The sequence below is a fragment of the Trachurus japonicus genome, chromosome 7 (genome assembly GCF_045865225.1).
Source record: "Trachurus japonicus isolate A0001 chromosome 7, Traja_1.0".
In the NCBI taxonomy this organism is placed as follows: Eukaryota; Metazoa; Chordata; class Actinopteri; order Carangiformes; family Carangidae; genus Trachurus; species Trachurus japonicus.
In genome coordinates, this window is record NC_140913.1 from 32,734,789 (window position 1) to 32,761,064 (window position 26,276).

At 40.8% G+C, this 26,276-nt stretch overlaps 1 protein-coding gene across 1 annotated transcript in view; it reads left to right on the forward strand.

The window, feature by feature from the left end:
- The first annotated feature begins 794 nt into the window (after positions 1-794).
- Positions 795-26,276, forward strand: part of LOC146985154 (uncharacterized) — a 58,225-nt gene continuing 32,743 nt past the window's right edge. Inside the window, exons 1-9 of the mRNA XM_085782906.1 lie at positions 795-902; positions 1,618-1,746; positions 4,210-4,284; positions 8,527-8,700; positions 8,808-8,968; positions 12,041-12,238; positions 13,605-14,181; positions 14,508-14,673; positions 24,061-24,172. Of these exons, the coding sequence (XP_085639032.1) occupies positions 831-902; positions 1,618-1,746; positions 4,210-4,284; positions 8,527-8,700; positions 8,808-8,968; positions 12,041-12,238; positions 13,605-14,181; positions 14,508-14,673; positions 24,061-24,172 (1,664 nt within the window). The 5' untranslated portion in view covers positions 795-830. The remainder of the gene's footprint in view (positions 903-1,617; positions 1,747-4,209; positions 4,285-8,526; positions 8,701-8,807; positions 8,969-12,040; positions 12,239-13,604; positions 14,182-14,507; positions 14,674-24,060; positions 24,173-26,276) is intronic.

Here is a 26,276-nt window from a genome sequence, read left to right on the forward strand (position 1 = left end):
GATTAGTGTTGACGTTGTTGTTAAGGCACCGCTCCACATACACATACCATTTTAATATAATTATCCCTGTTGGATGTTTACCATGTGAAAAGCTCAAAATTACTTAATTTTCTTTGTGGCTGCTGTTTCCTGCTGCAGTTTTTTTTATTTGGTCTTTGTATGGCAGTGTACTTTTTTGTGATGAAATAATCAGGCTGAGATTTTTATTTATCTGTTCTGCAGTTTGTGTGGCAGCTAGAAAATATGCTCTGCTTTTATAAAGCAGCATGAGGATTATAATTTAGTTTACCAGGGAAAGCACTTTATCATAAGATGCTGAAATAGTTTTGTTGTAAAGGCAGTGCTGTTGTTCCTGTTGTTGTTAAAGACAATTACATTCTGATTGAGGGTAAAGTTTTTGTAAAACTACTGGGGAAAAGTCTTTAAATGAGACATATAGATTGTTTTTTGTATTGCCCTGAGTTATTCTAGGGACTGTGAAGGGGCCACAGGCTTCCTACAGTGAATGCACATTGTCTTACAAGTGCAGACATGTGAACTAGGTGAGAGCGTGGTGCAGGGCGCTGAGCTGCTGTGGGTGTGGCTGCAGAAACCTGACTGGTCTTTACCTTGGTGCAACCTGAGCTCAAAGTGGGAGGTGTAGAAAGTGACAACAAATCCAAGCAATGTTCCCTCTCTCCGCTCAGAAGAGCAATTCTCTGCTCAAGATTTGTCTCACTAAAAACCCAATTATCATTTGCATCTCTGCCACAACAACAACAACAGAGGAACAGATTCATTGTCTGAGCGGTTGCATGGATTTTTGTGAGACATATTAAAAAGAAAAAACGATGCCAAATTTAGGAACCAAGAAGAAAGACAATCTATCCAGGATGGATAAACCCTCTGAGGACTTACCGAAGGTAAGACTCCAGTTTATGTGCTCAGGCAGAGGAAGCCGGCATCAGGCAGTAAGTTTTTTTTTTAACCGCAAGTGTCAGACACTAATTTAGCCTGTTTATGAGAGCGTAAAATCAATGCATCTGCAGATGAGTCACTAAATAACAACAGCTTTTGGTACCCTTAGTTTCCAGAGAAAACAGCTCTCTCACTTTCATTAGCATCAGGTCTGTCAAGCAAGAAAAGAGAAAAAGTTTCTGTGCACTTTATGGGAGTCTCTCGAGCATTTTTTACTTCCTCAATTCTTCTTGAGTTGCCTGCTCTTTGTGGTTTCCCACAACAGGAGCATTTACTACTCGCTCAGAAATGTGACAGTGACTGATTTAAGGAAGGCATGTGTTCCTGTAACAGATACAGATGTTGATCTTTGTTCATGCTGCTTTGGTTCCTCTTTCAGCTGGGCTGAGAGTGACACACACATCTGTTGAGGAAATCTGTTCTCAGTTTCTCAGCAAGTCTTGTTATGCAAAATACAGTATGAGGAAGAAAACCAAAGTTTTCATAGTGATCATCTATTAAATATTTGTAATGTTTTATCACTTGTTTGGGGAGAAATGAACCAAAACTCTTCACATACGTGTACATACACGGAGTGAAGTCTCAAATGATGATACTGAGAAAATGCAACCAGAGGCTTAAGTTTAAGTCGATGCTCAGTCCGGCTTGTTGTGATTTCAGCTGAGCAACGAGATGCAGCTGAGCATCATGAACAAGGTGAAGAGCGGAGAACTGTCCATCGACGACGCTCTGTACCTGGCTCGGAAGGACCAGGACCAGCTGCTCAAACAGCCGAGTCTGGCTGAAGAGGTACCGACACTTCAACCTTTAAAGTTTCCTGGATATTTTATCTGTTGTCCCAAAGTTGATGTCTGAGTCTGGAGACAGTATTGATCATGTTGATAGAGTTATGAGCTGTTTATATTATGTTTTATATTTATGTTTCATTTTATTTTTTAAAGGGACAACGAGTTTTGGAAAAGCAAAGCGTTTTCACACTACATTTATGAGCGCGCACACCGTGAAATTCTTTGACCGGCGCAAGACGGACTCATGTTTTCATTCATCAAGAATTAAAGTCAGAGGTTCAAAGAGGTTCAGATACCGTCGTAGTTCCGACCTTAAACGGCGATTCGGCGGCGTTACTCTCATGAATCGCCGGGCAGCGTCCGTGAAACCGAAAGTAAGGAAACGCTGGTCGGCTCGATCAGCATTTCCGCCACCACTAATAATAACAAAATAACGATAGAGACAAAACGATATATTTATCGAAAATGGGCCCATTAACAAGTGTGCGTAACGTAGATTCATCCACATTAAAGGGATAGTTCACCCTAGAATGATATTTCGCTCATTATCTACTCACCCTCATGTTGACTAAGGGCTGGAAGAAGTTTCAGATTCCTCCGTGGCTTCTCTGAGTTACAGGGGGTCTCGGCATAGCAGTGCATGTCCATATAACGGTTGCAAAGGGACACCGGAGCTCTTCGTAAAAAAACACACACAAAAAAACATCCAAATACCTCCATGATGCTCGTATGTAATGTCCGTCTTGTGCTGAAGCCCCAAATTGCGTAATTGTCCCGAAAAAAATTAAATAAGTCTATATTTTAAGCTTGTTTGTAGCGGAAGCTTCTCGAAGCTCCTCTTCCTGGTCCGTCCAAATCTCGCGTGATTTGCGCCGGCGTCAGCATGCGTCAGTGCGGTTACTGCGAATCACGCGAGATTTGGACGGACCAGGAAGAGGAGCTTCGAGAAGCTTCCGCTACAAACAAGCTTAAAATATAGACTTATTTAATTTTTTTCGGGACAATTACGCAATTTGGGGCTTCAGCACAAGACGGACATTACATACGAGCATCATGGAGGTATTTGGATGTTTTTTTGTGTGTGTTTTTTTACGAAGAGCTCCGGTGTCCCTTTACAACCGTTATATGGACATGCACTGCTATGCCGAGACCCCCTGTAACTCAGAGAAGGGACGGAGGACTCTGACACTTCTTCCAGCCCTTAGTCAACATGAGGGTGAGTAGATAATGAGCGAAATATCATTCTAGGGTGAACTATCCCTTTAATATGAGACTTTTTTATTCTCGTGGAATTTTTTGTTCTGCCGATGGAGAAACTCCTCGTTGTCCCTTTAAAGGAGATTATCCAGTAGTAATATAATGGTCCTATTTCAATTCAGTATTATATCACCAAATTATAACATACATTATCTAAAGGCACTTAGGGGATGGTGGCAGCATGGTTTTCCCCCAGCAGCCTGTGGCCTACAGCAGCATAATGAAGGGATGGTTCAGAGCCAATGAGCTTTATCCAAGACGAGAGTTTGAAGCTTCTAAATCTGCCACCTGAACCCAAACTAGGAGCTGATCCAACAGGAGAGGAGTCTGATAGCTGAAGCCTCCGCCTGAGATCCATACAACACTCATACGAGTTACTAATTAACACATCAGCTCTTTGTTGAATGTGTACACAAGCAGAAATATGGTGCAATAGCACATTAGGCTTGGCTGTCAGGGAACCAGCGAGGTGATGGATAAAGTGTTGCTTGCTAAAAGTGGTTACGATCAATATTTCATATAACAATGACCCACATGACAACTTTGTCTTTTTTTTTTTTTAGCTGCAATAAAAAGCTGCCAAAAAAGTAAGATTAACAAATCACTCCATGCTAACAACCCAGTACCAAAAAAATAAAAATAGAAAATGGTCAGAAAATACCATAAATGGGCAACTTATGCTAAAAAAAACTGCACCATATCAACTTTAAAATAGCTATTTTATTTCAAGCTTGTTTCATTGGTCCAAAAGTTGCAGGTTTTAACAACAGGACTTCCTAAAAATGACTATTGTCATTGATGACTAATTGATTATTAATAACTTTCTTTGCGTCCGTGGGATGAAGTCGCAATTTAGAAACAATAACTCCTTAGAAACTGAAACCGGAGGAGGCAATGGCTTTCAAAATGACCAATTTCCCACATACTAGCTATATGCCCCATTGTGTTGCCATGTTAATAAGCTGCTCAGCCTGTTGGGTTAGTTTAAAAATGACTGTCACATGCCGGCCACTCTGATTTGCCCAGTGGTATCATCATGAAGGAATGAATGAAGGTTTTGTTCTACGTCTTAACAGGAAGCAGTGAAAGGGCAAAAAATGATTTCCTTGAAATTACCCTGTTGTTTATCAGAAGTTGTTTTTTGGTTGTTTTTTTTAACCACTTGTTGATACATGGCATTTGTGTTTGGTTTTTTTAGGGGGAGCAGGAGGATCAGCCATCACAGTACAACTTCAGTGTTCATAAACACGGTCGCTACATGTGGCATAAGAGGGTTCTTCAGGTGAGTTAAGACACTACCATAGACTGTATAAAAAAGAAGGGACAAATAGTAGGCTATAGTAAAGTGAAGCCTATACCACGTCCACAACAACTGCCTACAATTTTAGTTTTAAAAGTGCTTCTCTCTATATATTTTCACCTACCACCCACCAGTCCTTTTGGAAACGACATAGGCTACTTCAATATAAAAAGTCGTTAAGAATGAGCAAAAAACAAACCTTTGGAAATGATGATGTAGGTGTCTGTGGTTGATCACAGATTGGGTCTTACCATTTGGAGTGCTGTTTGGTCCAAAATGTCTGTTTGGATGGCCATTTTGTTGGTCTTAGGATGACAGAAAATAATGCCTCTTCAGCTGTTTAAATATGGGTGATACCATTAAATCAGTTTCCAGGAGGGGAACCATACAGGACATATAGATGATTTTCTTTCTTCCCATGGCTGACACAAAATGTACCTAAAGAAAAAAAACATCCAAATCACGATAGCCTATTATTATTTTAAGGTGACATTAGTAACACCTGTAGTTTTGTGGTAAATTTCCATCACCGTTAGTACTTGAAATTACCCGCGAACCCCCCCCCCCCCCACCTCTGTTCAAATGGACTGTTCCAAATACTACCGGTAAATCAACACTGCACACACCTACCGGACATGTTGCCAAACAGCTAAACAGAGTCACCAACATCCTGAAGCTCCGTGTCCAAATGCCTGAGGATGTTGAAAACCAAGGCACAGAGATGTTCACAAGTCTTTTTTTGCAAGTCCAAGTCAAGTCTCAAGTCTTTGGTCACGAGTCCGAGTCAAGTCTCAAGTCTTTGAGGGGTGAGACTTCATCAAGTCTCAAGTCTTTGGTCACGAGTCCAAGTCAAGTCTCAAATCTCTAAAAAATAAAAGTCTCCTGTCTCTTCTGGTTGTAATGACCCTTCTATCATCTGCTGCTATCCGGTCTACTAAGGATACTGCACAGCTATATCTAAGAGATTCAAAGCATTTACTGTAGGTTATTATCACTCCTTTATCTATTAGCATACAGTATTGATTAGTTGTTTATTATATGATCACTTTAAACAGGATATTGCAATGCAATATGAAGAAAACACACAATGAAAGCTTTCCTTTAAAGGAAACTGTCCTGAGTCAAGAAAGAATCAAGGCTGCTCTGCCCCTCTGCACTGGCCTTTTCTCTTTTTTTTGCTTTGTTGAATTCAGAAAACCCAGATGAACAACATGGAAAATGATTTAGGCTGTTAATTATAGGTCATTAGATGTGGATGGTATAGCTCACATCTTTATGTGCAGCAAAACCTTTCTGGAACCGCATGTTTCTGAGAGAAGAACTGGTTGTTATAATTTATTTATTTTTTTTAATTAGCTCCGTCAACTCATGGGGGCGTGTCTGTCGACACATCCAGACTTCCATACGGGCCTTCAGTCATATTGCGCAGCAAAAACATAAATAAACAGGAGGATTTAGCCTACAGCAAAGACGGTTTATAAACCAAGACCTTTCATGACGAGTCAGCTTCCTGTATGCATGTCACGTGGGCTTCTGCACGGCCACGCCCCTTTAGAGAGACCAGAGGCAGTTTGGAGTGTATTGATTCCTATGGGACAATTTAATGTGAACACCGATTATGATCGGGCCTTTCTCCCCACGGTCACTGAAGCAAATTTTGGACTCATTTTTCACAAGCCACATCTCTTCTGAACAGTTTGACACCAAAATGGTAATTTTCAGACGGAGAGATCCGGAGAAAATCCACTTTGTTCAAGACCTGTCTCTGTCTCTACGACACACTCTCGCGAGATTTGGCACAGATCTCCTAGGCAACGTCAAACAAACGGCCGCGAACTCCCGTGAAAATGATTTAAATTATTTTTGGCATGCTAAATATTACTGTTAGTAGTGTAAATATTTAATGTTATCATAAGAAAATATAAATATCTCACTTTCATCTACCTAAAAATTGTATAAATCCACACACACGTTCACAGACGAGGTGGGGTGACGGTTGGCCACGCCCACTTAGAGAGACAGGAAGTGTATACCATTTCATATCATTGGAGCAGCCGCTGATGGAGTATCTTTCCATTTATTGAATATCTTTGCCTACAGTAGCCTGATATGTGCCAGTTATGCAGCAGCTAGTCCCCGTGAAGGAAGGTCTGACAACAAACGGACATCTAGCCTACCTCACATGTAGGCTACGGACGGTGCCGCTATTAAAAAAAAAAAAAAAAAGCCAGTTCACAGTCACCTGTCACTCACCCGCAGCTGACTGCGCTGTCAGAGGAGCTCTGCTTCCTCTCTCTTTAGACACTGGTGTTTGGCTGCACTCTGTAGGAGTTCAATATGAAGATCTAACCTCCATCTGAATAACGTTACCGGCCATGTGGCGCTGCTCCGCTAGTGGTGTGTTAACGGCAAAAAAAAAAGGAAAAAGATCGTCGGTCGTCCTGTCAGGAGGGAGGCACGAGCCAAAAAAAATAATGATTGTTCACGAGTCTCAAGTCTTTAGGGCACGAGTCCAAGTCAAGTCTGAAGTCTCTGTGGGTGCGACTTAAGTGCGACTGGAGTTCGAGTCGCAAACTCGAGTCCCCATCTCTGCCAAGGCACACATAGCTACACGTTATCTCTTTCCTTTCTTCTTCTTCTTATTTTTTTTAAATTTTCATTTTATTTGTATAACATTTAATAAGGTTAGCTTACCTGACGACGTCTCGAGACACACAAATGTTCCCAACGCAGACGTCAAAATGGACGTTTTGGACCAAAGGACATAGTCATCGTTTCAGCCTCCTCGACTACCAAACAGCACGGTCGGTCGATGAAAATATGATGATGCTTTTTAATTACTGCATCTTAATCCGTACTTCCTGTTCTCGGTGTAGGCCTTCGTCGTATTTACACGTAGCATGGAGGAAGTGTGACATCATCGGCTAGAGTTTGGGGGGAACGTCTGAAATTGAAGTTTCTGTCTTTACCTACTGCTCCTGGCCACAGATTACACTTACACACGTGATTTTTTCCACAGTTGTAGACAAACTTGTCTATCTATCTATCTATCTATCTATCTATCTATCTATCTATCTATCTATCTATCTATCTATCTATCTATCTATCTATCTATCTATCTATCTATCTATCTATCTATCTATCCATCCATCCATCCATCCATCCATCCATCCATCCATCCATCCATCCATCCATCCATCCATCCATCCATCCATCCATGGTTGAAAATATACATATACACATATTGCAGGTTTTGTTACAGTAATACCATTGCTTTCATCCTTCAAATGCAGGACTGCATACAAAGTAGAACATTTCCTCACAGAAATGGCCAAGATATTTACTCTAGAAACCCCAGAAACACATCAACGTGTTCAGGAAGGTCTCTGCCCGCTCACTGTCTGCTTCTTTTTCTGATAGCAGCTACCGTTTTGTCACAATAAGCCCAAATGTGAGACCATGCGGCACACATAGGCTACTTTTCTTTTTTTGACAGCCTCTGTCTGGGACCTGTCATGGTAACCCCTTAAATTGTTACGGCAACCGACTGACAGTTGAGTGTAGGTAGGACATTTATACTGTACTATACTATACTGTACCTGAGTGCAGGTGTGTTTGGTATGTGACCTATAACTAAGTGAACAGACCTGCTCAGGGTGCTACTACAGGTCTGTGCACTTAGTTATAGGTCATGATGATAATTAAACATTAAACATTAAATATTTGATCCACTTAAAGTGTTTTTTTTGTTGTTGCTGTATTTCTATATTTAAAATTTAATGCATTTTAGCAACACTGGCAGGACTTAAAAAAAAAAGCTTTCCCCCCTCCTAAATAATGTGACAAATTATGTAAAATCTGACAATAAACATAGTGTTGCATTGTAAAAGTGAATTACATTTATTCCACATCTGAGTCAGATTTCTTTTTTCTGTATATAGTCAGATATTTATGAAAAAATACCAGTTACACCACTTGACACTGGGTTGCATCACATCATTGACCTTATACATCCTCTGGATATATGAAACTGTTTATGTCGAATCCCACTGTAAAGTATGTTTCTTTATTTCTTCATTTGAACATTTATCATAGTTATTTCTGTGGGAAACAAAACAACCTGTAATCACTGATAAATCAGCACCTAATGAACTGACAATCACCGACCTGCCTGTCCTTATAATAATGTATTAATCAAAAACACTGTTTGTCATGACGGTGCAGATTAACTTCAAGACCAAAATGCTGTGCAGCATAGAGAAAGGCATCGTCAACCGGCAACTCCCCTTCACCATGGTCAAGAGCTGCGACGACGGCGTCGGGTCCAGGTTCTTCATCTCCTTCAAAGGACACCACGACTATGAGCTGGAGGCCACGTCACTGGAGGACAAACACAAGGTGAATAGAAACACAAATAAACTCTAAAAGTAAACCAGTATGTTCAAAAACAGCCCTTTTCTTATTCTTCTTTATTGTCTTTTTTTCTTTTTTCTTTCGATGAACAGATAATGCAGCTTGTGAACCAAATCATTTATGGGAACATCTACAGTGATACTGAGGAGGGAGATGAAGAAACTCGTCATCATCAGCCTCAGTCACCGAAGAGCCTTCGGGAGGGAGTGTTGTTACTACACAGAGGAGGCCTGGCGTCATTCAAATGGGTCAAGTACGGTTGTTTCCTTATGATAAAACAGCTACACAACACGGTTGCATGTTCATGATGCACACAGTTGTCATAAATTGGACATATGTTGTTTCCAAATTTGATTAAAACTTACTTGCAAACTTGTAAAAAAAAAAATCTAAAAGCATTAATTCTTGTTTAAAGGGACAACGAGGAGCTTTGGAAAAGCGAAGTGTTTTCACACTACATTTATGAGCCTCCGCGCGCACCGTGAAATTCTTTGACCGGCGCAAGACAGACTCATGTTTTCATTCATCAAGAATTTAAGTCAGAGGTTCGAAGATGATCACATACCGTCGTAGTTCCGACCATAAACGGCGATTCGGTGGCGTTATTCTCATGACTCGCCACGAAACTGAAAGTAAGGAAACGCTGGTCGGCTCGCCCAGCATTTCCACCACCACTAATAATAACAAAATAACGATAGAGACAAAACGATATATTTATCGAAAATGGGCCCATTAACAAGTGTGGGTAACGTAGATTCATCTACTTTAATATGAGACTTTTTTATTGTTGCGGAATTTTTCGTTCTGCCGACGGAGAAAACTCCCCGTTGTCCCTTTAAAATGCATCATAATTCAATTCAACAGACTTTTTTTCTGTCAAATTAATTAATCTAAGTAATTAACTGAATACACAAAGAAGTAAATAACATCATAACGTCACTTAAACCCGACCTACATCCAGAGATCCGTCCTTTTTACCTTCCTGATAACGTCTTTGACCATAAACAGGATGAAGGGCATCGTGGGCCTTTTCAACACATTTACTGCTAATGATGCAATCAGCGCTGCAGACCGGTCTGTGCACGACCCCGGTCAGTGTCGGGGGAGGAGGGGGGAGGAGGGTGAGCAGGGTGAGCAGAGGGGATGGAGGCACTTTGAGGAGCTGAACAGCGCCGGGGACAAAGGTTGTGTCCTTTATAGAGCCGTGAAGCAGTGAAGGCAGCGACACTGTTCAAACACAGACTAGTCAAGGGAAGAGGTGGAGAGACGATGTCGGAAGGAGGTTTTATTTGTTGCTTTCCTTATACACTCTGTCCACCCACAAGGTGTTAATCAGTGAGCTGTAGAGGTGCTGGCTGAGTTTCTGACTTTTTGACCGAACCGCAGTGTCTCCAGTCTGAACTGAATGGACAGAGATTAAAAAACTATAATTTCTAGGGATCCTGTCACTCAGTCCCAATACCAATATGCCAGCCCAGGGCTAATACCAATCATTTTAGGCAGCCATTGTATAGGCCTGTATTGTAGAACCATATAGGCCTATACAGTATGAATGAATGAATGAATGAATATTTATCTTTGTGTCTTGCCGCTACTATGAGACTACAAGACACATTTACTGACAAATCAAAAACTAGACAGTCCTTCCTGTTGGTATTACCCGCCACACAAGTGCGACACATAAATTAACAACTCCAGATGACTTTCAGTTCTCATCTGTAAGTCGCTCTTCGTCTCATTGCCCAGGACTTTTCAAGAAATAAAGAAAATGCAAATACATTTTCAACTGAAAAAGATGTTTTAGCTTCTCAGCATCGTCCAACCACACACATTCCTTATTTGGATCTACCTTACTAAGACAGTATATAACACAAAATGCATTTCATTCTCCACCTCTTGGATGTCACAAAAAGTACAAATTCTATCGTATAGTATGTATATATATAATTATGTACATAGTGTCATGCAAAAGTTTGTCCCCCCCTGGTCTAAAATGTCTGTTAATGTTAAAACAGTTCATCAAGTGGAAGATGAAATGATCTCCAAAAAACATAAAGTTAAACATGAAACACTCTTTAATTCAATATTTTAATCAATATCAGTGTATTATTTTAGTTTTCTACAGTTTCAGAGTGAAAAAGGGAAACAAAGCAGCAGCCTGCAAAAGAATGGGAAACCCAGGAGACTTGAGCTCTCAGAGAACTTTGACCAAGGTATCAGAGGTGGGGGTGGGGGGGGGCTACTAGCTACTAACTATGCAGGGGGGGCAAACCTTTGCATGGCACTGTATATGTAGCCTATGGGGCATTTCAGGCGCTCTTGCCCCCCTCCTTGTGGCCACAGGTGCAACAAGCAGCTGCGGCTCAGTTCACTCATTCCTTTGGTTGCACACGCTTCCTAAAAGTTCCTCATGCCAGACGTGTTGATTTATTTGGGTGAACACTTGCACACTGGTGCATTGAACAAGGTGGGAGGGGTTTGGGGGGGGGGCAGCATTAATGATTAATGATCAGCTTTTTGTGCAGATCTGTGACTAGAGGCATTAATTCTGATCCAACACTCATGTATTTTTAATGAAGACGATTATGACGGTCAACATCCAGACTGCTTTATGTCAGTGGAAGCAAATAGGTGAAAGTGTCTAGTAAGTGTTTTTGTTAATCTCTTTGTTATGGTGAATGTGCAGCAGCAGCAGAGGAGGCATTAAAATGTATGGGGGGGGGGGTTTCAAGCACCTTCACTGCATTAATGGTGGACTATGACTAGGAATGTCACGATTACTTACGTTTTCACAATTAATCGTGGTATTAAACGCCACAATTAATTAATCGTAAAGATTCCTAAATACCGTTACTTTCACAAAAAAATGAAATGTGTGCGCCAAAATAAAGGTACAGATACTGGTCCATTTAATATACGTAACATTGAATTGGTAGGAATTTAAATGTTAGCGTGTCATTTGTAATTAAAACAAAAACAAAAACAAAACAAAAAACTATTAAAATAAACATAAACATTTGGTATAGATGACAATTTATGTCCTGTATTTCAAACACTTCCCCTCTGGGATTAATAATTGGTCATATATTAATAGATACTTGAGATATTTTGTGTAAACAATGTGTAATGTAGTTATATTTTGACTACATTTGATTTTACACATTCATAGTGTTGTGAAATTAATTAGTGCATAATAATAATCGTGATAATCGTAACACCGTGATTATTTCTCTGACAATAATCATACCAAGACATTTTATAATCGTGACATCCCTAACTATAACAAAGTAACACAACAACAAACATACTGTGTGTTTTACTCCAGATACGAGGTGCAGCTTCACCCCGGCCAGCTGACTCTGACCCCCTTCAGGAGTCGAGCCGCCTCCACCAACGGCGAGATGGCGGCCAGCAGCAACGCGCCGTTGTCCATTGTGATCCACCTGTCGGACGGTGACACCAGCGTGCAGAAACCCCCCAGCCCGGACGCCTTCACCCTCATCACACACAAGAACAAGTACCAGTGAGTGTGGGGTCTTATCACCATAACAGAAAGGGGGGGCAGGGATGCGAGGGGGGTTAATGAATTCGGTCCGTCACATCAGCCGTGTTTCTTCTCACGTTCATTTACAGCCCTGCAGCAGTGTGTGTTACAGTGCATTCATTTTAATTGTAGCAGTTGTGATGCAGCCTTGTCGAAGTGTTTAAGTCATGAATATACAGGCAGCTCTCTAAAACAACGATAAGGTTCTCTGTTCTTTTTTTTTATTTTTTTTTTACTATTTATAGGTATGTGTGAATATGAACACTTTTGTTTTATTCTATTAACTCCTGACAACATTTCTCCCAAATTTGAAATAAAAATATTGTCATTTAGAGCATCTATTAAATGACAACTGGTCAAAATGACAAAAAAGTTCTAGTGTTTCCAGATCTTGAATAATAATAATAATGCAAAAAAAACACGTTCATATTCATTTTAAAACAACATTAGATCATGTTTTAACTTGGGAAGAGTTCAGAAATCAACATTGGCGGAATGAACCCAATATTGTGATTTTTATAATCTTCATTAAATATGATTTACTAGTTCAGGTGATCGGTGCTTCATTAAAGGGATAGTTCACTCAAAATTGAAATTTCACTCATTATCTACTCACCCTCATGTGGACTAAGGGCTGGGAGAAGTTTCAGAGTCCTCCGTGGCTTCTCTGAGTTACAGGGGGTCTCGGCGTAGCAGTGCATGTCCATATAACGGTTGCAAATGGATACCAACCTCCTAGCTGCTCGTATGTAATGTCCGTCTTGTATTGAAGCCCCAACATGAGAAATTGTTCCGAAAAAAATTTAATGAATCTATATTTCAAGCTTGTTTGTAGCGGAAGCTCCTCTTCCTGGTCCGTCCAAATCTCGCGAGATTTGCGCCGGCGTCAGTGTGATTACTGACGCGAACAATTTCGCATTTCGGGGCTTCAATACAAGACGGACATTACATACGAGCAGCATGGAGGTATTTGGATGTTTTTTGGTGTGTCTTTTTGTTACGAAGACAGTTGGTATCCATTTGCAACCGTTATATGGACATGCACTGCTACGCCGAGACCCCCTGTAACTCAGAGAAGCCACGGCGGACTCTGAAACTTCTCCCAGCCCTTAGTCCACATGAGGGTGAGTAGATAATGAGTGAAATTTCAATTTTGGGTGAACTATTCTTTTAAATAGAGTGAGCTGTGCTTCTGTTGAAATTCAATAGACACTGGAACCGAATGGCTGCCATACATGTAGAGAAGCTGATTGATTGATTGATTTACCCCAGAGCTGTAGATGTGAAGTGTTTATTGCCAGACAGATCTCTCTCTGCTTGTATTAAAGAGGTGATTTCATTGCAGATTCAAGGTTCCTGCATCAGATCAACCCGGAGCCGTTCAGAAGGAGCGAGACAGCTGGGTGGCGGCCGTTCACCGGCTGTGTTCGGACTGGAAGAGGAAGTCCAAGGGGGGCAAATTCTTATTTGCAGAAAGTCTACACAGTGTAAGCATAGCCGAAGACGCAGAAGACGCCGAAGACGCAGAAGATGCCGAGGACACCGGTACAGATCTGGAGTCAAGCGGTGGATTTAGCGGCGACGGCTCCACCATTTATCCTCCGGTTGATTATGTAAATACTCAAACCACAAGTCACGTTTATCCCCCTGCTGATTATTCAAAGCCTGTTCCTGTTCCTGCACCTCGCAGCTGCAAGACGGCGGATACTCAAGTTAGGGGACGAGACGCTTTGCCTCCTGTCCCGTCTCCAACTTCTCCCATATCCTCACCCACCTCACCCTCCTCCTCCTCCTCCTCCGTCCCAGTGCCTCCTCAGCGCCCGTTCATCCCAGTGGCTCCACCTTTACCCTGTAAACCCAAGACAAAGTTGAGAAAAATCCGCACCAAGGCTTTCCACTGGGACACGGTCGGCTCAGAAAAGGTAACACTAGTTCAAACTTTTATTGATTAGAAGACTCTAAATTAGCATATTTTCACAGTTAAGTGTAAAACTTAACAAACGGCGTCACTGGTGTGAATTACTCATATTTAAATGCCGTCTTTTACTATTTTGGCAAACACACTGAAAGGTCAGTTTCAGCTCAGTTTCTCTTCATTATTCCTCTGTATTGCATCGTTGTTGGGAATTAGTCTTTGTTTTTGTCTGTCGCTTCTTCAGTCGACTGCTCCCTTTCTAATATTAACATTGATTTCCCAGTAAAACGTAGTCGCCGCCTCGGCACTGAATTAATTTGTGTTTCTCTGCAGATTGCAAAATCATTTTGGAAACAAGAAAGCGCCGGGAGGATTGAGATCGACACGTCGCGCTTATTCGAGCAATTTGCCGTTCGGGATGTGGGGATGTTTGGAACGACGGAGCAGAGCAACAACGTCCAGGAAATCCTGCTCAACCAGAAGATCGCACACAACTTCAGTGAGTAGCTCAACAACAACAACGACAACAACAAAGGCTGTGGTGAAGTTGTTTTGTCCAATGCAACAGATGAATTTCAACTTTTTAGGATCAAATTGGTTGTTTTCATTTTCAAATGAATAGAGGCAGTGATACAATTGTTCAACATCCATCAGATCAGGGTTCATTATATTATGATAAAACTGTTATTTGCCCCAATCCAGGTAGTGTACATAAAACAGACTAGACCAGGGTCAACATGCAAAGATAGATAGATAGATAGATAGATAGATAGATAGATAGATAGATAGATAGATAGATAGATAGATAGATAGATAGATAGATAGATAGATAGATATAGATATAGATATAGATATAGAAATAGATATAGATAGATCGTCCTCAGTGACTTTTTAAGTAAATGACCAGAAAAAAAACATAAATGTATGCAAACCAATAACAACATCAACATCAAAATCATCAACAGAATAATATTCAACTGATTAAATAGATTTTTTAAAAAAAGGCCAGAAAAAATGCTATGCTAATTTCCTCCACCATCCAAGATGACATCCACAGAAATATATATAGATGAGTAGTTCCCAAACTTTTTAGGCCATGAAACCGCTTCCACTTTCTGACCTATCTGATACATGGTCAATTTATCAACTGCATTTTTGGTATATACGTATGTTTATTTATTTATTTTTTATCAAAACGATTGATTAAAATATCTATAATTCAGGTTTACAAATGATTTTCTTGAATTTTTTTTACTATTACACTGTGAAAACCCCATTTGAAACAGTGAATGAGTTATCCCTAACCCTAATTATAAGTTAAATATAACACCATAGCGTCACCATTAGCAGCAGCTTGTGCACCACAGGGGGGGGACACGCGCCACGGTTTGGGAATCCCTGCTTTAGATTAAGTCAAATAAAGGTCACTGCATCTTCAGTGACTTGGATTAGAAAAAAACTGTGGTGTGAAATGAAACTCACTCTTTTCACCACCACCACCACCACCAGAGGGAAGCACTGCACAGAGACAGAGACAGAGAGAGAGAGAGAGAGAGAGGAGCCGGTGTCTGTGTGGTTTCTTGACTTACACTTTAACAGCCCAATTAAAAGGAAGCTGCCCCGACAGCTCTTCAGTGTCGTCGGGTCTATAAACGCTGCTGTTTTGCTCTTTTTTTTTTTTTTTTTTAAATTCAAAGTAACACACTCAGGGCTTCACCGTGGCTGGTGTATAAAGCCGTCATTCCTCCTGTGCGTCTGCAGGGGGCAGTATGTCACCGACCCACAACTTGCCCTGCAGCTGCAGACTAGAGCTATTGTGAAGTGGAACATATTCTATTTCTCATCTAATGGCGTTTTCACTTTTGATTAACTGAGTGTATGTGGCTTGTATATTTCAAGAGCCAAAGAAAGCCAGGGGAGAGAGACTTCCACAAGCTTCCCTTCCCTTTCCCCTCGTCCTCCTCTTCCCGGCTCGGCTCCTCCTCCTCCTCCCCAGACGCTGTGAAGTGATACAGATGTGGTGGTGGTGGCGAGCTGCTAAACAGAATCAGGGGGAATGTGCAGACTGGCAACATAATTAGAGTTCACACGTTCATCAAATATGGATCAGGGGATCTAAGCGACACTGGCAGTCGGAGTTTGTCGCTCCTCCCTGACCTGGAAACTTTAGGACGGTTGTGTCAGGAGCAGCAGCAGCAGCAGCAGCAGCAGCCGAGCGATGACAGCCTGCAGGAAACCTAAGGCCACGGGTCGTTCTGCTGAGATCCTTATGGAAGATTTCAGACGTTTGTAGAATAAAGGAGACTCTGATTTTTTTTTTTTTTTTCTTCCCCCACACCTGTCCCACTTTGGTCCTTTAACACCGAGATAGAAAGTGATATTTCAGCAGTGGTGGAGGAGGACAACACTCAGATCCTGCTCAGTAGACAGAATAGATTTAGCATTAGCAGCTGTTTGCTTAAAGCAGAAGTACGCGGAATATTTGTGTTAAATAGTTATATCTTCTGACAGCAATCACTTATATAGAGTCAAAAAATGTTCAAAAAAAGGAGTGCTTCGTGGACTTGTTGTTTAAAACAGAGGTGCTCATTGGAAAGGGATCGAGGATGTAGGAAGACAAAAGAAAAATTCCAAGGCACTCTCTTAACTCTAAAATGCCTTTATTGAATTATGGCATGGTCGAAATGACAATTAAAAACTTTACTTATATACTAGAGTGTTTGGCCTGAAACACAAGTCTGTCAGTCACTCTGCTGTAAGCCGAGGAGAAAACTTTCCTTGTATCCTACAACCTTTATCCAATGAGGAGAGAGAACGGCATAAAGGGGCGGTCCTCTCTGTGTGTGCAACCAAGGGATGCGCGTGAATGTGGTGACGTAGGGATGAGGGCGGGGACTGCTAACTCCATCGGCTGACAGGAAGTTAGCCAAAACCACCGGATCGCTTACTTCTGCTTTAATTGATTTCTATGTATTTCAATCTGGTGTTGTAGTAAGACCGGTCTTAAAACCACATTTTCTTGTCTTGGTCTTGTCTCGCTGGACTTTTTCTCAAGATGTTTTTTTGTGCATAAATGTGACACAGTTTTACACAACAGGATAAAGAGTGATGACGGTTTCTGACAGCAGCATTACTATGTAGCTAATGCAAAAACACAATGGGGTCGGTACCCACACGTTTAGCTGTATTGCTTATTCCACAAATGTGGATCTTTACAAGTCATACCTCGTTGTAAAGGCAGGGTTAGGGTTAGGCTGAAATAACATTTAAAACTTTTTTTTTTTAGGAGTTTCTTTTGTCTCTTTCACTTCAGATTTGAGAAGCACTGCACCAGTATCTCTGATTATTGATTTAGATTTAGATTTAGATTTAGATTTTAATAACAAACACGACAAACACAAGTTCTCAATGTCCAAAAAGCAGTAGGTCGAAGTCTAAACTTATAAGAATCCCTAGTGTTGTACAGTAGTAGTTCAGACCGGTCCTGAGACCACATTTCCAAGGTCTTGGTCTTGTCTCGGTCTCAGTCGAGCTGGACTCTGGATGTTTTCTCCAGACTAATCTGAACAACTTGGTGTCACCAGTGTCGACAGGAGACTTCAGCAGGTTCTGTACTGTGTTCTTCTGTTCAATACAGACTTTGTTTACATTAAAGGGACATTGTGTAAGTTCTCCTAGCTGTTATCTATTCACGAAAATCGATTATTTGGTTCAAAACTCTGTTTTTCATTAACCAGTAATCCCCCCCATCAGCAAACTGAAGTGTTCCTTTCAGCTCTGAATTAGCCGTTCATATCATTCATATCTACATGGAGCGGGTAAGCTCGGTGCTGGCTGCCATGTGGTGTCGCCATGTTTTTACGTTCAGTGGCAGCGTGACGGTAGGAAACCACAGAAACTCAGCGGAGACACCGGAGCTGTCAGCTCAGGTCGAGGTGGCGTCTGTGAAAAGTCACCGCGGTAACGCAGTGAGGACTGTGAGGACTGCACCTAAATGCTGCATTCAGGTGCAGTCGGAAAAACGGCCGTCGGTAACAAACCAGATGTCATTTTAGTCACAGAAGTCCAGAGAAAGACGGTAAAACGTGGGTCAGGTAAACAATACCACATCGCCATGACAACGTATTGTCACGTGTATTGTTTTGCCTCGTGCTGACGGACCACTTGTTTACATAGAGGCTTGTTTAGTAAGCCGTTACGTGCAGCGGCTGTCGTCCGTCTGCCATCTAACCGATTTCACGTGAATGCAGCATGAAAAATACGATTGAGTTGCTTGTGATATACAACCGCACCGCTAGGTGGGAGTAATTCCTACACAATGTACCTTTAAATATGGTTTAGATTTTACATCAAATCATCTTTTCTTTTTAGCTGATGAGGAATAATGTAAATATCAAGACACATAATTATTATGAGGACTGGCTACAACACTATTTCTATCTCTCCTTTTCTTCTACTGAAGTTAGCGTGATACGAACCAGCGTGTGAGTCACAGACAGTCGCTGCCCTTGGTTCAGGGTGAAAGGATGAAGAAGTGGTGATGAAGAAGTGTTTATCAGGAGGAAAATATTCAAACCTCTTGTCACTGTAAACACACAAAAAGCAGCTGAAGCTTTTGGCTTGTCACCATTAAGTCTTTCTAATACGTATATTTCTCCTCCTTCACAAAGAAGAATCTTGTATTAGAAATGACAACTGAGTTTAAAAGCATGAAAGTCTGAGAGCCGACTGCATCTAAAAAGGTAAAAGTATTCACAGACCAGAAAAGGGTTCAACTTTTATTATTATTAGATCATATTTTATAGGCTTTTAAGCATTGTATTGTAAGTCTCATCTGCTTCCTGTACCTACTTCAGACATGCATTTCAAGTTCAACACTTATATCTAAAGTGCTGAGCTGCAGAAGAGTAAAAAAAAAGTAGAAATAGTTAAGTATAGAACAAGTATCTCAGTTTTGGACTTGAGTGCAGTGGTACATGGATAAATAAACGTATATCACAGCACAGAATTAAAGGGATAGTTCACCCAAAATTGAAATTTCACTCATTATCTACTCACCCTCATGTGGACTAAGGGCTCGGAGAAGTTTCAGAGTCCTCCGTGGCTTCTCTGAGTTACAGGGGGTCTCGGTGTAGCAGTGCATGTCCATATAACGGTTGCAAATGGATACCAACTGTCTTCGTAACAAAAAGACACACCAAAAAACATCCAAATACCTCCATGCTGCTCGTATGTAATGTCCGTCTTGTATTGAAGCCCCGAAATGCCAAATTGTCCCGAAAAAAATTAAATAAGTCTATATTTCAAGCTTGTTTTGTAGCGGAAGCTTCTAGAAGCTCCTCATCCCAGTTCGTAAAATTTGGACAAACTGGGAAGAGGACAGAGAAGAGGAGCTTCGAGAAGCTTCCGCTACAAAACAAGCTTGAAATATAGACTTATTTAATTTTTTTCGGGACAATTTTGCATTTCGGGGCTTCAATACAAGACGGACATTACATACGAGCAGCATGAAGGTATTTGGATGTTTTTTGGTGTGTATAAAGTGGTATCCATTTGCAACCGTTATATGGATATGCACTGCTACGCTGAGACCCCCTGTAACTCAGAGAAGCCACGGAGGACTCTGAAACTTCTCCCAGCCCTTAGTCCACATGAGGGTGAGTGGATAATGAATGAGTGAAATTTCAATTTTGCGTGAACTATCCCTTTAATGGGACATTTTAATCAATAGGAGCTTTTATTTGGGCGGTTTTGGGGATGGGGGTTGTGGGTGAGTCCAGAGGTGACTCCATGCCTGTTTACTCTACGAAAACACTGCAGCTCCCTCGGGTCTCAGCTCTCATTGAAGCCAGATATGAAAAAGAAAATCAGTTGCTAATAGGACTCACACACTCCCTCCCTCCCCGAGCTTGTTTTGCATGTTTATCGCCACAAACCTCCCTAAATTTGTGTTGTTTATTCAGCTCATATCTCATTCTACTGCTACACTTTTTATTCTTCTGATTTCATTTACACTGGCAGCCTCCTCCCCAACCCTAACCCCAGTGTGCATGAGAGAAGTCTCATTGTTTTCACAGAGACGGCAGCTCTGCAGACTCCACCTCCATTAGATAATATCACATATATGTCAAGTATGTGATCAATAATGAATGCATAAACTCAGAGCTGTTAATTAGCGCGAGGCGGAGAGAGAAAAGCTGCCGCTGCGTGTTTCCGTCCACAGCGGTGAGAGAGCCGTGTTTTGCAGTTTGCACACTGAGGCAGATGGAGCTGGACAGCTGGAGCAGGTGGTTGTGTTTCTGTTGTGGGAAAAAAACAAAAAAACATCATCATGATCTTTTGTGGGCAAACAAACACCAAAAAAACAGCAGTTGTAATGCAATGATGTGTGTGTTTATTTATTTAGAGTATTTTAAGTGCTGCGCAGGAATCAATCGACCACTGACTAGAGTAATGTGGCTCGTCTTGATGCGTTTGATTGATTTGTATTCAGTTGAAAAGGTGAGAGAGAAGCCGACAGTTGGTGTGTTGTGATGGGATTATTATTGTTACGGCGCTAATGGATGTGACTGGAGGTTTTAATTCACTCACCTGTAACTTTATGATGAGATCAGTGGTGGAAGAAGTTTTCATGAGACTCTCTGCATTATACCTTTATCCCTCTGAGGCAGAAATAGTGTTGTAGAACTTGAGTCCACATATTCAAGGTCTTGGTCTTGGTCTTGTCTCAATCTCAGTGGAGCTGGACTTTAACCACAAATGTCTCTATGTCTCTGTCCGACTTTGGTTTCTGTGATGTAATTCAATAAGTTTCAAATAATTCAACTAGTTGTACTAAAGTATCTGCTTGTGTTAAACCATCTGAACAACTTGGTGTCACCAGTGGGAGGAGACTTCAGCAGGTTCTGTGCTGTGTTCTTCTGTTCAATACAAACTTTGTTTACATTAAATATGGTTTAGATTTTACATCAAATCATCTTTTCTTTTTTAGATGAGGAGGAATAATGTAAATATCAAGACACAGGATTATTATGAGGACTAGGACTGGATACAGTGATGGTCTTGGACTTGGTCTCAGGTTACGTGGTCTTGACTACAACACTTGGTAGAAATGTAGACGTTGTTAAAAATAAAAAGCAGGAGAGTGTGGCGTTCGATTCCCTGTGTGACAGTAGCAGTTGGTCGTTCCTGTTATTTCAGGTATTTACCACAAAGTTAACCCCTCCTGTTATTACTGTATCCATGACAACAGAGATTGATTGATTGATTGATTGATTGATTGATTGATTGATTGATTGATTGATTGATTGATTGATTGATTGATTGATTGATGATGAGAAAAGTGACTGATTTTAACCCCAAAATCTTAAAACCAAACCAAACCAAACCCAATCAAATCAAACCAACCAAACCATGACTGTTATTAGTAACCATAGTAACCATAGCGACCGATGAAGGTCTGTTGTAGCCAAATGCTAATATGGACGCTCTGTAATTGATTAGTAGTATTAATTATTTTCATTCATCATGAAGGAATGAAATATATTACTCAGGTCCAGCAGTGTACAGGATAATGACATTAATAATAATGAGTAATTAAGATACATTAAAATAATAAATAGAAATAGACACATAGTTAAACTAAGCAGTGCAAAATGTAAAGTGTGGAGGACACACTGAAGTAAATGAGATCTGAATAAAAAGAGGACCTGTTGCTTTATTATCATTATATATTAGCTGTTATTGATCATTTCTATTAATGGGTCAATGTGTAGTGTAAATAGTAAATTCCTACAGTTGTGTCTGTTTGAGGTGGAAGTTGCTTCAGATAAAGTTTGTATTTCAGTTTGGACTGAACGAGTTGTAGTGTGGATGACAAAATAAATCTGAGATGATTAATTCAGCAGGAAAGATGAAACAACACACTGTCGTGCCGCACAAATTGGTTCCATAATTTAGACTCTGAGCTGCGTATTTGTTTTGTTTTTATAGTCTTGGATAATCTTTACCTCCTTTGGCCTCGAACAATCATTGAAATGAAACCATCTGTTCCTTTAGTGGAACGAGTAAGAAATATACATATAAAATACGATGAGAGACCCCCTCACGAGGGCGTGATGTAAAATCTTCACATGAAATCTGAAACTTTTTTCATAGTATAATCAGATTAAAACATATAATAGGTTTTTCTGTAGAGAAATAAAGTAGCAGAAAGTGGAAAAAAAGTAAAAATAACAGAACTTTAGGTAAATTTCTCCACCTCTGGATCAGATGTGGAAATGCCGCTCTCTCTAATTAACAGTGCACCTGTGTCTTGGTGCCCCCACTGGGAAACGCTCTCCATCTCTGTCGTCTAATTTGCCTTGGCGACGTCCCCCAGTCTGAGTGCCAGGAAAACCAAAAGGCTTGATTTGCACTTGTATGTGTTTTCATTTTTTATTTTTTGCCAATAGGCCAGATCCGCCAGCTGAACCCTGGCTCTGGAGGACGCCGCAGCAGCGCTCCACATTGTTTTTGACGTTTTGTTGCCGTGACTTCCTCTTTTGAAAATGTGACACGACGTCCTCGGTCCTCGGCTCCGACCAGGGAATTACTGTCTCGCGTCAAGGATGTAGAGTCGTGTTGATTGCTGCAGCCTGGTGGTAGCTACCTCCAAAACACTCCTCGTTTCTGACTCATAATTATTTTATTCACTTTATCATGAGTAGATTTTCAATGAGCCGGAGGGGTTTTATTCATTAATAGGACTGTTCGGCTCCTGGAAACTCTGTTAGACTGTTAAAGGATTGGTATTTTAGGAGATACAGTATGTTCGTCCACTTCTTACAGAGAGAAGCAGAAATTGATTTCACTCTTAAATATGTCAATATGTTCGATTCGATATGAAGCAGGATCTGATCTTTGTGTGAAGAGCAAAAACAAGGACAAACAGTTCACAATTTAACACATTTTATCTCCAGCTGACATTTAAAAACAATAAGTTTTTTTTTTTTCTAAGTTCAGTCCTGCTGCATCCAGATGTTGACAGATGTTATTATCTCATAGCGTGGTGAATGTGCAGGTCACAACTTGTCCACCAGAGCGTTGTGGAGTTGTTGGATTGTGTATTTGATGAGTTTGATGAGGGAAACCAAGAAATCCCATGAGCCGCCGTAGCGTAGCTCTGAGCAGCTCACGGCTCTGCTCCGCCGTTCTAAAAATAGCTTGCACCGACAATTAAAGGTAACATAGGGATTATGGCAATGGGCCAATTTGCCAAAATGTTGAACTATCCCTTTAAGTAAACCACTGTTGATGCCAACGTCGGCTATGCAGTGTTAGCAGAGCTTAAAAACAAGCTATAGAACAAGAATGACAACAGAACATCAACTTCTTTGTGTGTGTTTCCTTTAGATCACGACTAAAGACAAATACATGAAAAAAAACATAATGTGAACATTTCTTCAGAAAGTTTTAAAACAACTTAACTAGCACTTGAAGAAAAAGAGAAAGATGGATGTGATACTTCCAAAGAAAAACAGCACAGACTATATTTTGTAAAACTCACAATGTCTATTTTACATACATGTCTCTCTCGACGAAGACTGCTAATGAATTCTCCTCTCAGCTCCTGAATTATGCAGAGGCATTTTCTGTAAAAAAAAAAAAAAATAGAGAAAAGAAAGAAAAATCACATCAGCTTTGACTTGATTGAATGCAAATTTGTGCATTTCCCTTCGGCATTTGAGAGAGAGTAATTAAGCAAAGGACCCTTTGTCTTCACAATGCTTTTTGAGTCATTTCATCGCAGGATAAGAAGACTATCTGTCAAGAGGAACGCTTTCATGTACCATTGAGTGTGTTGACTTTTTTTTTTTTTTAAATTCATAATCTATTGTTCTTCCAGACATTTTCCTCAAAAGTTTCCCCGTGCAGCCGGGAGAGCTGAAGGACAAACTGTTCGTCATTAAGAAGGAAGACGGAGGCCTGTCTGATGAGCACATCACCTCTCTGAGGAGGTAGGCTTCCACTCTGAGCCAAAAAAACACTGATTTGTATTCACTCCTCACTGTGTCACAAGTGAAGCTGAGAGGTGAATGACTCTTCCTGCCCGAGTCAGTGGGTGGTTGATGTGTTTTTTTTCTTTTTTCTTTTTTCTTTCACTGGCAATGATAAAAAAAAAGAAAAAGAAAAAACCTCTTTGGAAGCGTTGCAACAGCAAATTGTCAGTACACGATGGGACGATGTGGAGCTGGGGAAACCTTCTGTTGAGGGAGACACATGGTTTACACAACAGTCCTCACTGTGCTCTAATACTAAAGAGCAGATGCCAGAACCTTTTACCACAGCAGCTTACTGATAAAACTTTAATTTTGGGTTATTCGTGGAGATGGGAAACTATTGACATGCCCTCAGGAATATAACAGTGAAAGCGGTTAAAATGCTTTCTGATTTCTACCTGACGTTTACTCAACGGGCCCCCCGGACGCTGACCCTCCTGGAAGGCAAGCGATCTAATGTACTGTGTGGAGGGGCTTTTATTTATTCTATGAAAACGTAATATATATTTTAATGCGCTGTCGTCGCGTAAGCCTGAGGAATACAGTCTCCGAGAGAGAAAACCACTCCCAACAGGTGCTGCAATATTAATGTGCCGGTGCTACTCCAGTGGCACAGAGCCGGGCTCATGAAAAAGTGAATGTCTTTGGTTTGAGGTCATGGAAATGACAGGAGGAGGAGGAGGAGGAGGAGGAGGAGGAGGAGGAGGAAGGACCAGTTTAAGATGACGGGGTTCAGACTCAGTGCATGTGAGTAAATGGCTGTTCCCATCAACGTCTTGCTGCTTTATAGAAGCTGACGAGGACCATCAGCGCTACTTGGCTTTTAATCACTCGCCTTTCTCCAGGACACTGGAAATCAGCGTTGTGGCATCAGTCCAATGGGAGGGAGAGAGGGAGAGAGGGAGGAGGGGATGACATTAAGGAAGAAGAAACATCTTAATCGTAGCTTAATTTCTTCTATAAAGCTATAAATCCATAAAGCTTTATTTTAAAGTGTTTTTTGGACTGATATATCCAACCTGAACTCATTTATGTTTTCATAGAAACTGAAAAATGACATAAAATGAACAAACACAAGAAGAAAATTTGTAAAAAACAAAACAAAAAAACATCCCCTAAAAATTAGATATGGTGCGTTGGAAGTTGAAAGTCGTAGCCCTGAGTTGAGCTCTGTCCAGTTGAAAAACAAACACGAAAGTCAGAAAACTGAACGATTAATATAAAACTAACAACAAAAACAATTTCCTGCTTTTAATGTTAATTTCAATGCAAACAATTTATAATTTTTTAAAAAGCCGTACAACGTGCACCAAAATAAACAAGCTGTTAGCCGTTAGCCACTGCTAGCCATATAGCAATACTATTTTGATAGCTAAGCTAACAACACTCTAGGAGGTTTTTACACAAACAAAAGGTGTAGGAAAATATCCAGGGATGGCCCTTAATGTGAAACAAATCCTAGAGAAGTAAAATAAACAATAAAAGTGTTCACTACTGTTGATGCTAGCAGCGGCCATCTTGGATTTTTATGTCGGGGCTGGTTGGATTCGTCCGACTTCAGGGGGCGTTAAAGATTAAACTTCCAAGTGCAACTGGAACACACCATAAATCAAACATCAGAAATTCCAGCCAACAGTAGATGTAACTGTGATGTTCACTAATAATTTTAAGTAAATGTAGGCCTATTTCTCTGTGATGAATCAGTGGTAACACACTGAGAAGAAGCTGTAGTGCAGTCTGAGGATGGATGAACGTGTGGGCTGCTCCATGACCCAGGTGTTCACTTCCAGCACCTGTTCACCCACAGTGTCTCCACCGATCATTAGTTTCTCCTACAAACTGAATTTATTGGAGAACATCACAGTTCATCTTTCTCCTTAGAGCGATGAAATGTTCACTACAGCAGCTCAGCTCAGATTGTCATTGTGTTTATTAGCTACTGAACTATGTGACAGACGACGTCCTTGTGCTCTGTCTGACGTCGACCCTAAAAGTGACTTTACTACAACAACAACAAGTGAATCTATGAATCTATAGGAGGGCGCTCTGAACAGCCAAGGCC